Here is a 13,261-nt window from a genome sequence, read left to right on the forward strand (position 1 = left end):
GAACTTCAAGAACTCTCAAGAAGTTTGACACTATCCAAGATAAAGCAGTCCATTTGGCTGGCATCCCATTCATCACCTTCACCTCCTCTACCACTACACGCAATGCCAACAACTTGTATGATATACAAGGCTTTTTTTAACAGCATCTTCCAAAACATAAACTTTACCACAAATAAAAAGGCAGCAGAAGTTTGGGAACTTTCCAAGCCACACACCATCCTGACTTGGAACAATGTCATTCACTGTCAATGCATCAAAATTCTGAAACACCATTCAGCACCATGTAGACTGTGGAGGTTCAAAGATCACCAAAGGCAATTAGCGCTGGGCAACAAATGCTAGCTTGCCAGCAGCATTTACATTCATCTTTTTAACATTTTTGAAATTGTGCCTGCAGACACATTCAATTTGCCTCTGAAGGCAGTAGTAGCAGATATTGTCAACTGTTCATGCATTATCATGTGCGAACTAGAATAAGTTACAAGTTATTTGACAATGCTGGGAAAGGAGGTATAGCTTAAAACTATTTATCCATACATGCACTCTTTCCAGTACCCCAACTTTGAATAGGATATTGTTCATTCCAACATTAAGTTTAACAGTAGTGTCCCCAAACTCTACCAAGAATACAGATAAGCAAGCAGCTGAACAGTGGTAAAACCTCGGGCTTTTATTGTCCACTTGAGCAAGTATCACAACGAACAACACATTTATCGTGAAGCTGTGGAACATTAGAAGAGGTGGTGAACATTTAGCCCTTTTGCAATTCAACAAAAGATCATGGTTATCTGTCACCTAATTCCATATCCCGATTTTGTCCCAAATTCCTTAATACATGTGGTTAACAAAAATCAACCAATGACAGATTCAAAACGAACAAGAGATCACGCATCAACTACTGTTTGTGGCAAATACAGTGTAAAGGGCACTGTATATAACAGGAACACAATTGCTCAAGAATCTCTAAGTTACTGACAGTGCCTCTGATGTGTTAACTCAGTTCCCTCACAATGGCCAACCACAAAGCAGAAACATACTGGCTATGTGACCAAAGACATTTGCTACAAATCAGCCCCAAAGCATCCACAAAGGCATCGAATTCAACTGCTAGTCTTATTGTTGATAGATTGGTGGACACTGGGTACATTCTCCAAATGATTGGTCTACATAATGCTACCTGTGCCACAAATAAACATGCTGCATTTCAAACTAGTTAATATCAATACTCACCATTGCTATTTCTGTGTTCCTTATACATTTGAGAGCCTTTCGGTCCAATTTAACAATTCTTAGCCAACAGAGTGGCTCCTTGTTTGGTTAGCTAGAGGCTCAGAAAAGAATGCACAACTGGGTACAACTTGAGAAAATCATCTGTGCTTAAATAAGCATGAAAAATATCACCAGTATGATACGATCACAGGCGCCGTGAGAGCTGTGAAAATCTAACTGGCTGCAGCACGCAACTGCATAACTAAATTGCAGCAGAACTCTCTCCGGGGGGAGGGGAGAAGGAAGTGCAAACTTATTACAATCATAATTCAAGTTACTTCAGACCCTTCCTCTGAACAAGGAACTGAATTCAATATTCTAAACAAAAAATACACAAAAGAGATAAAGTATACTGTCCTAATCTTGGTCACTTTACATCGATGATTAATTTGAACTAAAATATGCAGAACAAACTTCTTCGATATTACATTTTAAAATGAGCCAGTTTTTGTACTAGGTCTTGTTTAAACTGAACCAAGCTTTTGTGAGCTAATTTCTGGTGAATACACTTGGAAATTACAAATAATCCTGTTGACGATGACACGAAACAAGGAGCCCATTTGTGATGGGGACTGTTTGCAAGGTTTCCCAGTAGTTAACCGAGAGAAAGTTTGACCTATCTAATAGAAGTTCAGAGGTTTATTCAATTATAACCAAAGGGTGGATTAACACATGAGAAGTTGGACAGACAAGGCTTGCATCTGCTGGAGTTTGGAACACTGAGAGGCAACTTGATTGAAATGCTTCAGATTCCAAAGGGTCTTGACATGGTGGATGTGGAAAGGATGTTTCCTCTTGTGGAAGAATCAAACTCAGGGCTCACTGTTGACAAATAAGGAGGTGCCTATTTAAAGCAGTGATGAGGAGAATCTTTTTCTCACAAAGAATTGCAAGTCTTTGGAGCTTTCTCCCTCAAAAGGCAGTGGAAATATTTTTAGCATTGATCATTTTTAGCATATTTTCTGAATAAGTAAGGGGGTGAACAGTTTCAAGGATTGGCAGGAACATGCAGTAATGATATCAACCCTGACCCTTCTGAATGGCAGATTAGGTTTGAGGGGGAGAGTGGCCTACAACTGCTCCCAATTCACATGCCTGTACGTACTGGATTAGGCAAGCAGTATGACAAGTTTGAAAAGGGATCAGAAGAAGCAGTTATGAGATAGAAATGGATTTCATCAATATACATGTGGAAAAGAACACTGTATTTTTAGATATTGCCAAGAGGCAGAATGCAGATGAGACATGAGAAAGTCCAAGATAAATCCTTGGAGAGTCATAGCAGAAAGAGTCAGTGTTGTTGATTATAGTAAAAATTTAACTTGTTTAATTTATGCCTTTGTAACACCTAGACATGACTATTCCAATGTGCCACTGGCTATCCTGCAACATCCTACCATCTATAAACTAGTGCAAAGTTTTTCTGCCTGTGTCCTTGCTCCCACCAAATCCCATTCACCATTTATCCCTGTGTGCTTGACATACACTAACTTCTTGTCAAGCAATTGTTGGATTTTCAAATTCGCATCTTCAATTTCCAATTCATGCATGGCCTGGCCCATCCTTATCGCTTGTTGTCTCCACCAAGTTAACAACGCTTCAAGATAGGTGCACACCTCTGATTCTGGCTGCTTGATCACCTTTGAAATTATTATTCCAATGACCATGCTGAAGGGTAAAAGGAAGTTCCTTCTTTAAGCCTCTCCACTTCTCAAGACCGTCATTCAAACCTCGCACATTGACTGATCTTTTTGCCAACTGCCTTAATATTGTCTTCTGCAGCTTCGTGACAAATTTTGCTTCATAACACTCCTGTAACGGGACTTGAGAGGTCTTATCCTATTATAAATGTTTTATAGATCCAAAGCTATTGTTCATTTCAAATATTTGTTTGAGAAGGCAATATGCCACCCTCGCAGATCTGGGCTATATGGGACTCCAACTCCACACAAAGAGTTGACAATTAACATCTTAGCAAATGACTTCAATTATAACCACTGAGAAATTTCAACAACCAGGAAAACTTAACCAAGTCATACACCAATTTAGGGTGTAGGTTTGTTCGCTGAGCTGTAGGTTTGATATCCAGACGTTTCATTACCTAGCTAGGCAACATCATCAGTGGAGTGAAGCTGTTGTCTCCTGCTTTCTATTTATATTTTTCTCCTGGATGGGATTCCTGGGGTTTATGGTGATGTCATTTCCTGTTCATTTTCTGAGGGGTTGACAGGTGGCATCTAGATCCATGTGTTTGTTTTTGGCATTGTGGTTGGAGCGCCAGGCCTCTAGGAATTCTCTGGCATACACCAATCTGCATTAAGATCATAAAGCAAGCAAGAACAGAGCATACAGCTCAATGTTCAATTCTCAACTCGTGTTCAGTTACCCAATTTCAAGAATAGCAAATGTAAATACACCAATGCCTAAGATTTGAAATAAGGTCAGAGAACATCAGCAAGTCAGGCAGTGATGAAGGAAAGATGAAAACAGAGTTAATATTTCAGGTCATTTCAATTCAGAATGTGTGCTAACCACCCTGTTGGCCTGTGATGCAAATTTTAACAAATTATGTACCTGAATCCCTCAGTGTCTCTGTTCTACCACACTACCAAGGGCCCGACCATTTATTGCTTTGTCCTGTCCTTGTTTGCATAAACAAAATGCAATGACTCATATTTATACAAATTAAACTCCATCTGCCACTCCTCAGCCCATCAACCAAATTGATCAAGATCTCTTTGTACTCTTAGATAGCCTTCTTCACTGACTACACCATCAATTTTTGGTGTCAACAGCGAATTTACTAACCATACCTCCTATACTGTCATCCAAATCATTTATATAAATGACAAACAAAAGTAGCCCCAGTACCAATCCCTGTGGAACACTGCTGATTACAGGCCTCCAGCACCACCCTCTGTCTCCTCTGTTGTAGTACAAAGTATATTGATTACAAAAGTTTATAACTTACACACCCTTCAAATGATTGTTCTATATAGGAACAAACCAAGCTTTTTTTTAATGTTCAAACAATTTTTTATAAATTGAAGGAACAATACAGAGCTCACTTCAATGTGCTTTAGTCTTGAAGCCTAATCATTCTCTCTCCATGTCTCTCTCATATCAGTTCTCTTACATCATCCTTATGGGAGTTGTCTACATAGTCCAAAATATTAAACCCTTATAAACTCTAATGTTACAGAACCTAAATTAACCTTTAGACTTTGTTTTATACTTCTTACCTTTAAACAACAACAATTCTGTCCTTGCAGTTTTTAGATTTTAGATTATTATAGTGTGGAAACAGGTCCTTTGGCCCAACAAGTCCACAACCGACCTGCCGAAGCGCAACCCACCCAGCCCCATTCCCCTACATTTACCCCTGCACCTAACACTATGGGAAATTTAGCATAGCCAATTCACCTAACCTACACATCTTTGGACTGTGGGAGGAAACCGGAGCACCCGGAGGAAACCCATGCAGACACGGGGAGAATGTGCAAACTCCACACAGTCAGTCACCTGAGGTGGGGATTGAACATGGGTCTCTGGCACTGTGAGGCAGCAGTGCTAACTGCTGTGCCACCGTGCCGCCCACTATCCCTATTATGGATGTTTCCCAGGTTACTAAGTTGCAGTCCCAATCAGAGACAGCCAAATGTTTGATCACCCAGGACTGAGTACCTACTTTGACACGAAGGCAGTGACTACATATGGAAAAGTATTTCATTGGCTATAAAGCAATATGAGATTGTGAAAAGCAATATATGAACTTGCTTTTAACACTGGAATATCAATTATTTGCCATTACAGATGAGTATCTTTCTACATACAAATATCTTGATACTTTTTCTCAATTTGGTAACATAATTCATCATGCTGGGTAATGAAGGGATATTTTTCTTCCCTTTTTCAGAAATAGCATCCTTAAATCCAACACTGGAAGAATTGCTTTTATTTATTTTACTTATTTCCTGATTATTTACAACTTTTCCCCCTGATTTTATTCAATTTCAGCATTCAATATTTGAGTCCAAAGACTTCAAATTGCAATTATTGCTAGTATTTTTTTCCAGATAGCAGTTGCTGGTAAGAGTATGCTCTCTGTCTGTTCTAGTATCAGTCCCTGAAAGGTCATGATTGAGAACGGTCTATGGTTATGCTTGACAAGGTGCTGCAGTAGCTTGCCGTTGCCTTCTGCGGATGACTGACCATGCATCTCTCCTGCTCCTTTCACCAGCTTATGTTGGGAAGAATTTACAGGTTCGTACTTCCCCTATTAGTCCATAAGACCATAAGACATAGGAGCAGAAATTAGGCTATTTGGCCCATCAAGTCTGCCATTCAATCATGGCTGATAGATTTTGCAACCTGCTTTCTCCATGCAACCTTTGATTCCCTTAGCAATCAAAAATCTACATACATCTATTTTAAATATACACAATGACTTGCTTTCAACAGCCTTCTGTGCCAATGAATTCCACAGATTCACCACTCTTTGGCTAAAGACGTTTCTCCTTATCTCCATTCTTTACTCTAAGGCTGATCCCTCAAGTCCTCATTTCTCCTGCCAATGGAAACATCTTCCCAACATCCACTCTGTCCAGGCCATTCAGTACTCTGAAAGTTTTAATCAGATCCCCCCTCATCCTTCTAAGCTCAATCGAGTATAGACCCAGAGTCCTCGGAGAGGCTGAACAGGCTGGGGCTGTTTTCCCTGGAGCGTTGGAGGCTGAGGGGTGACCTTATAGAGGTTTACAAAATTATGAGGGGTATGGATAGGATAATAGACAAACTCTTTTCTCTGGGGTGGGGGAGTCCAGAACTAGAGGGCATAGGTTTAGGGTGAGATGGGAAAGATATAAGAGAGACCTAAGGGGCAACTTTTTCACGCAGAGGGTGGCACGTGTATGGAATGAGCTGCCAGAGGAAGTGGTGGAGGCTGGTACAATTGCAACATTTAAGAGGCATTTGGATGGGTATATGAATAGGAAGGGTTTAGAAGGATATGGGCCAGGTGCTGGCAGGTGGGACTAGATTGGGTTGGGGTATCTGGTCGGCATGGACGGGTTGGACCGAAGGGTCTGTTTCCATGCTGTACATCTCTATAACTCTATGTTAAGCCTTTCATTCCTGGGATCATTCTTATTAACATCCTCTGGACCCGCTCGAGGTCCAGTACATCCTTCCTGAGGTATGGGACCCAAAAATGTTTGCAGTAGCCCAAATGTGGTCTGACCAGAGCCTTATAATGCCTCAAAAGTACATCTCTGCTTTTATAGGCTAGTTCTCTTGAGATGAATGACATCATTGTACTGCCTTCCTAACTAACAACTCAACCTGCAAGTTTACCTTAAGAGAAACCTGGACTAGAACTCCCAAGTCCTTTTGCACTTCAGATTTCTGAATTTTCTCCACATTTAGAAAATAGTCCATACCTCTAATCTTCCTACTAAAGTGCATGACCTCACACTTTCCCATGTTGTATTTCATCTACCACTTCTTTGCCCATTCTCCTAACCTGTCTAAATCTTTTTGCAGCCTCCCCACTTCCATGTTGTGAACACACCTTCCTTGACCATCAATTCCAGAGCTTTTGCCTCAGAGGCAGAGATGCTGCCCACTGCATATAAAGTTTTGATAAGTATTCAAATTTTGTCACAAACTGTTTCTCTTCCCATATTTTACTTGTCCCATTACTAGCATCTTTAGACTTGCATCATTATCATCCCTTTTGTCATTTCACCAATTCTGCCTTTCATTCAATCACAGACCTTCCTTTTTGTTCTTTCCTCCCTCTATCCCAATTCTGTGTTTTTGTATTTGCCTAAAATCAGTTACATGTTTAATCTTCCATAGATCTGACTAAAGACCATGTTATCTCGGATTCTCTTCCTCAAACCCACCGATTTGTTTAGAATACCTACCAATTTTTGTTTTTATTTCGGTCGAGAAATACTTATGCTACAACTATTGTGCATTTTAAGCAAATGTTTTCAAATGAATGCTCTTTGAGTTATGGCTGCAGTTAGAGCTATTAATATAAGTTATAATCAAATAAGGTCTGCATCTGTCATTGCAAGAAATTACAAACATGCTCTCTGCACATGACCACTTTAATCCAAAAATGCATGGGCTTCACAAATAAGCCACCTTAACATGACAAGAGCCCATCTGAGTGGTCGAACTGGATACAAAGGGTTTCTTTGATAAATGTTTAATTGCATTGCTTGTTCATACAAACTCAAGGTCAACAGTTGAGCTAAATTTATGCCTATAATCCAACAATATGAATTGCCAAAATAGTGTTCAGAAATGTTTAGAAGGTGTAAAATCTCTAATCCTCCACACACTAATTGCAGGTTGTTTATTTTCTTGAATCCTCCATTCAACAGCCACTGTTAGATCTCTAATATCATAATCATTTTAGGAGTGACTGTTCCCTTGTGAACTAAAATTTAGATAAATGTATCTCCATTCCAACAGCTTTCAGAACAAGAAATTTTTTCAGATTCACTAAACTGAACAAGTTAATCTACCTCACGAAACTCAGGATCAAGTCAAATATATCGAGACACTCTACACAATCGTACCACTCAGAATTGTACAACTTTAATTGCAATACATTTTCAGGAGCCGATAAGTAAACAAGACTATTTCAGACTTCACATAAAGCTGTTATATTATTTGCATTAATATATAAATAAAAATTCCCAAGTCAATCAAATATAAATAATGCTTTAAGCACCAGATGTTAACCAATAGTATTTTATAATTAGACAGACTGAATTCATAGGCATACAGTATGGAAACAGACCCGTCAATACAACAAGTCAGTGCCAACCATGAAACTAGCCCCACTTATTTCTCACAATTAACTAACATTTCTACATAGAAGGTACATTTATTTTTTTCAAATGCCCACTTCAGGAATGTCAGTGGGTGCATTACTAAGTAACGATGATTAAGAAGCTTGTAGCTATGATTTTCCAGTTTCTGCACCAAGTGCAATGGCTTTCCTAGTTTGCTATGAGACACAAAATGTTTCTATACACAGACATGAGTTGCAGCTTATTGCCATTCACTAACTGACCTTGACGATGGTTAATGAGTTGCCTGTTTGAATCATTGCACTTGTGATACACTTACAAAGCTTCTGGCATGTTCCAGCATGTTAACCCTTTGACAATGAAGCAACAGTGATAATAGTTCCAAATCAAAATAATGTGTAGTTTAAATAGTAACTTAAAGGTGGCAGTGTTACCATGAGGCTGCTGACCTCTTTCTAGATGATAGAGGTCACAGGTTTGTTAAGTGCTGTGACAAGAGAATTAGAGAGCTGTTACAGTGCAGCACATTAAGGGTACTCACTGAAGTCACATCCTACCTGTGGTGGAAGACTGAATGTTTGATTTGCAGATGACAATCTTGCAAATGATGGCCCTTTAAGAATAAACCTGCATATGGTTATGAGGTAATCGTGATCAGTTGATGCTCATTACCACAGATATACAAGTGCTGTTTTTTACCAGTAGGGACAGTTGGTTAGGAAGGAGAGAGAATAGACTGGTGTATAAACTATGAGATGTAAATAAACATGGTAGGTGACAGACAGGCAGACTACTCCCACTTCTTACTTCAGTAACTGGATGAACAATAGTTCAACAATGGATAAATGCCAATCAAGCAAGGTGTTTGTCCTTGAAGGTACTGAACCATCCAAGCTATGAATCCACAACATACAATCTGACTAGGTGAAATTCTTATCTACTTTTAAACCCCTAAATACACACACACACACGCATTTGTTGTACTTCATCACTAACAGTTAAAATCAGTTTTCCATAATGAAGTTGCCAGCATCAGTGGTGAGTAAGAACAACTAACAGATTTTTAATGCTGTTTTCATAAATGAATTTTCTCCCCAGACCCTTGTTGAAGGTCGATTTTTGGTGAGCTGCCAGTCCTTAAATGCTGACAAACCTTCAATGCTTGCCCAAGTGCCTTCCTGCATTCCTAAGTTTAGGCAGAAGGCCACATGAACAAAATCCAATCCTCTTAAGCCCAATGTTCACAAGCACAGTTTTTTTTTAAACAATGATGATCAAGACCAAAGCAACAGGCTTAACTGTGGTATCCATGGGCGTCTCTAACTCAGAAACACAAACCAGAAATTGAAATTGATATCATTTGCTCCAACTATAAATTAATGAGTTTCATTATGAGTCATGATGATATGGTGTTTTCTTGGAGTGCCGTGCCAGCTTCAACATTATAGTCAAGCCAAGCAAAGATTCCTAAAAAGAAAGCACCTCTATTCAAGTTGGTTAGAGCAATGAGGTTTGTGGGAGAGGCCATGGAAGATTTGAAATTAAAGATCAAAATGATAAAAATCAAGAAACAGCTTAACAGCAAGTCAATGCAGATCAGTGAGCACAGTAACAATAAATGACAACTTACAATTATATAATACAATGACACACTTGTAACATACAAAAGCTCAGGGGCAAGGCCTGAGAAGTTAATGATGTAATCAAAGTATACCAAGTCTCCAATTTACCTGTCTGATGGAATGAGGTTAATAAAAAAGATTGACCCGGTTCACATACTTAACAGGAATTACTGTTAATTACAAATAGATAAGTTACAGCCACAGGTAAACAAATGAATGAACCAGTGATACATAGTCTGAGTGGTTGAAATTCTAAACTTTTAAACCCTGCTCCATCTTACCCACCCACCCATATATACATTATATACACACACACACACATTAGTGTTTTGAGTGGAGGAAAGAAACTGAGAAACACAATTCAATAGCATCAGTGCACAGAGTTGAATGAACAATTCCATTTGTATCTCAAGACCTTTTGCTCTTCAATCCCTATGTCTAGGGAGGAGGCACAATGAGACTAATACATTAATTATAAAGTCTCTTATTTACTGGTTAAAGGTAACTGCTTACATCATCTGGTGGTGGAAAGTAACTGGCTTTCTTCAGGCTTTCAGTGCTTCCAGCTCAGACAGATAGAGATACAGAACTACTGCCTCTACTATAAACACTCAAGCTGTTCACCTGCCCAGAAGCCAATCAGGACCTGTTGTCAGGTTGAAAACCTCCAGCATCCACACCCAGTTATATTTGCTCAAACCAAATCTGGTTGCAATTATCTAAGAATGTTAACAATAAGAGCAAGAGTAGGCTATTTATTCCCTCAACGTTGCCCCACTATTCAACAAGACCATGGCTGCTCTTCCCCAGTCCTCAACTTCTCTTTATCCCAGTTCAGCACAGCCCTCAGATCCTCAATATTTCAAATACCTATCTATCTTAGCGAGTTTTGAGAAGATTTGTAGCTCAGATGGAGGTTCTGGATGTAGGTTTGCTCGCTAAGCTGGAAGGTTCTTTTTCAGATATTTTGTCACCATACGAGATAATGTCTTCAGTGAGCCTCTGGTTGAAGCACTAGTGGTGTAGCCCGCTTTCTATTTATATGGTTAAGTTTCCTTGGGTTGGTGATGTCGTTTCCTGTGATGATATCATTTCCTGTTCTTTTTCTCAGGGGATGGTGAATGGGATCCAAGTCAATGTGTTTATTGATAAGAGTTCCGGTTAGAATGCCATGTTTCTAGGAATTTTCATGTGTGTCTCTGTTTGGCTTGTCCTAGGATGGATGTGTTGTCCCAGTCTAAATGGTGTCCTTCCTCATCTGCATGTAAAAAAACAAGTGAGTGTGGGTCATGTCGTTTGTGGCTAGCTGATGTTCATGTATCCGTGTAGCTAGTTTTCTGCCTGTTTGTCTAATGTAGCGTTTGTTATAGTTCTTGCAAGGTCTTTTGTAAATGACACGAGTTTTGCTTGTTGTCTGTATATTCCCAGAAGCATGGCATTCCAACCAAAACTCTATCAACAAAATGCATTGACTTGGATCCCATTTACCACCCCCTGAGAAAAAGAAGAACAGGAAATGACATCACCATAGGAAATGCCGTCATCACAGGAAATGACATCACCAACCAAAGGAAACCAACACAGAATTAGAAAACGGGCTACACCACCAGTGCTTCAACCGGAGGCTCACTGAAGATGTTATTTAGTATGGTAACGAAATGTCTGAAAATGAACCTTCCAGCTCAGCAAGAAACCTACACCCAGAACCTACCTATTTACACATTCTTTACCTATTTTCAGTGATCTAGCCTCCACAATTCTCGAGGGTAGAGAATTCCAGATAACAACCCCTTTGGAAAAGACATTCCTTCTCATTTCAGTTTTAAATGAGTGTCCTCTTATTCCATAAATATGTCACCTAGTTCAACGTTCCTCCACAAGTGGAGACATCTCAACATCCACCCTGACAAACTCACTCATAATCTTGTGTGTTTTGTCAGCCAAATTATTCTCTGCACGCACGATGGTACCTTGCTCTCTTATCTCAACTCTCCTACTGCACGCAAAGCACCAGTATAAAGACAACTCACAATAAGTTAATTGAGTCATAGAACCTTACAGACACACAGCATGGAAACAGACCCTTTGGTCCATCTGCCGACTAGATATCCTAAATTAATCTAGTCCCATTTGCCAGCACTTGGACCATATCCCTCTAAATCCTTCCTATTCGTATACCCATCCAGATGCCTTTTAAATGTTGTAATTGTACCAACCTCCACCACTTCCTCTGGCAGCTCTTCCTATACATGCACCACTCTCTGGGCGAAAAGGTTGTCCCTTAGGTCCCTTTTAAATCTTTCACTCTCACCCCAAACCTAGCCCTCGAGTTTTAGACTCTCCCACTCCAGGGAAAAACATTGTCTATTTTACTTATTCATGCTCATCATTTTATAAAACTCTATAAGGTCACCAGTCAGCCTCTGTCAGTCCAGGGAAAACAGCCCCAGCCTAATCAGCTTCAGCCTATAGCTCAACCTGGCAACATCTTTGAAAGTCTTTTCTGAACTCTTTCAGGTTTCACATCTTTCCGATAGGAGGGAGTCCAGAACTGCACACAATATTCTGTAAGTGGCCGAACCAATGTCCTCTACAGTTGCAACGTGACTTCCCAACTCCTATACTCAGTGGTCTGACCAATAAAAGAAAGCATACCAAACACCTTCTTCACTATCCTATCTACCGAATCTCTACAGTGCACAAAGAAGCCATTCAGCCACTGAGTCCACACTAACCCTCCAAACAACATCCACCAATACCCAGCAACTCCCACCCTATCCCTACAACCTTGCATTTATGATGACTAGTCCACCTAGCCTGCACATCCCTAGACACTACAGGGCAATTTAGCATGGCCATCCACCTCACCTGCACATGGGAGGACTGTGGGAGGAAACCAGAGTACCTGCTGAAACCTACACGGACATAGGGAGAACATGCAAACTCCACACAAATAGCCACCCAAGGCTGAAATCAAACCTGGGTCCCCTGGCACTGAGATGGAGTTCAAACTACTGAGCCACCATGCCACCCATCAACTTATTCCATTATCTTGTTTCCAAAAGTGCAGCAATTCATTCCACAATACTCAATTAAAGAACAGCTCTTTCCCCTTATAATACATAATCAAAAAGTAAAATTTAAAATGTATAGTCTTTATAATTTCAACTTAGAGGTCATGAAATGTCCCAAAGCACTTCACAATATTATCAAACAAAATGACAGGTTTTGATTAAAAGGACGAGGTATGAGTTAAGACATAGAGAGCAGAGTTTTGGATTACTTCAGGTTTACAAAGGAAATAGAATGAGGATGATCAGTCAAACGTGTGCTGGAATAGGCAATGTAAGTATGAATAGGGGTTTCAACAACAAATAACCTGCAATATGGCAGTTGGACAATCCGTTTTGGAGGTCAAAATAGGTCTTAGTGATGTTGCAGATGGGAGGTCCGGAGCCCATTTCAAAATCAAATATGACACCAAGATTGTGATAGATTGGCTTAATCCCAAATTAAATGTCAACAAGAGGAGAGTCAGTA

At 39.8% G+C, this 13,261-nt stretch overlaps 1 protein-coding gene across 6 annotated transcripts in view; it reads right to left on the reverse strand.

Moving 5' to 3' along the window:
• inpp5b (inositol polyphosphate-5-phosphatase B) overlaps positions 1–13,261 on the reverse strand; it is a 171,868-nt gene that overhangs the window by 124,455 nt on the left and 34,152 nt on the right. The window contains exon 1 of one of the 6 annotated variants that reach the window (XM_072548561.1): positions 1,231–1,427. The exons of the other annotated variants lie outside the window; for them this stretch is intronic. Within the exon in view, the coding sequence (XP_072404662.1) occupies positions 1,231–1,258 (28 nt within the window). The 5' untranslated portion in view covers positions 1,259–1,427. Of the gene's footprint in view, positions 1–1,230; positions 1,428–13,261 lie in introns of those variants that run through there. 6 annotated transcript variants of the gene reach the window in all.

This window comes from Chiloscyllium punctatum, chromosome 27 (genome assembly GCF_047496795.1).
Source record: "Chiloscyllium punctatum isolate Juve2018m chromosome 27, sChiPun1.3, whole genome shotgun sequence".
Taxonomy (NCBI): Eukaryota; Metazoa; Chordata; class Chondrichthyes; order Orectolobiformes; family Hemiscylliidae; genus Chiloscyllium; species Chiloscyllium punctatum.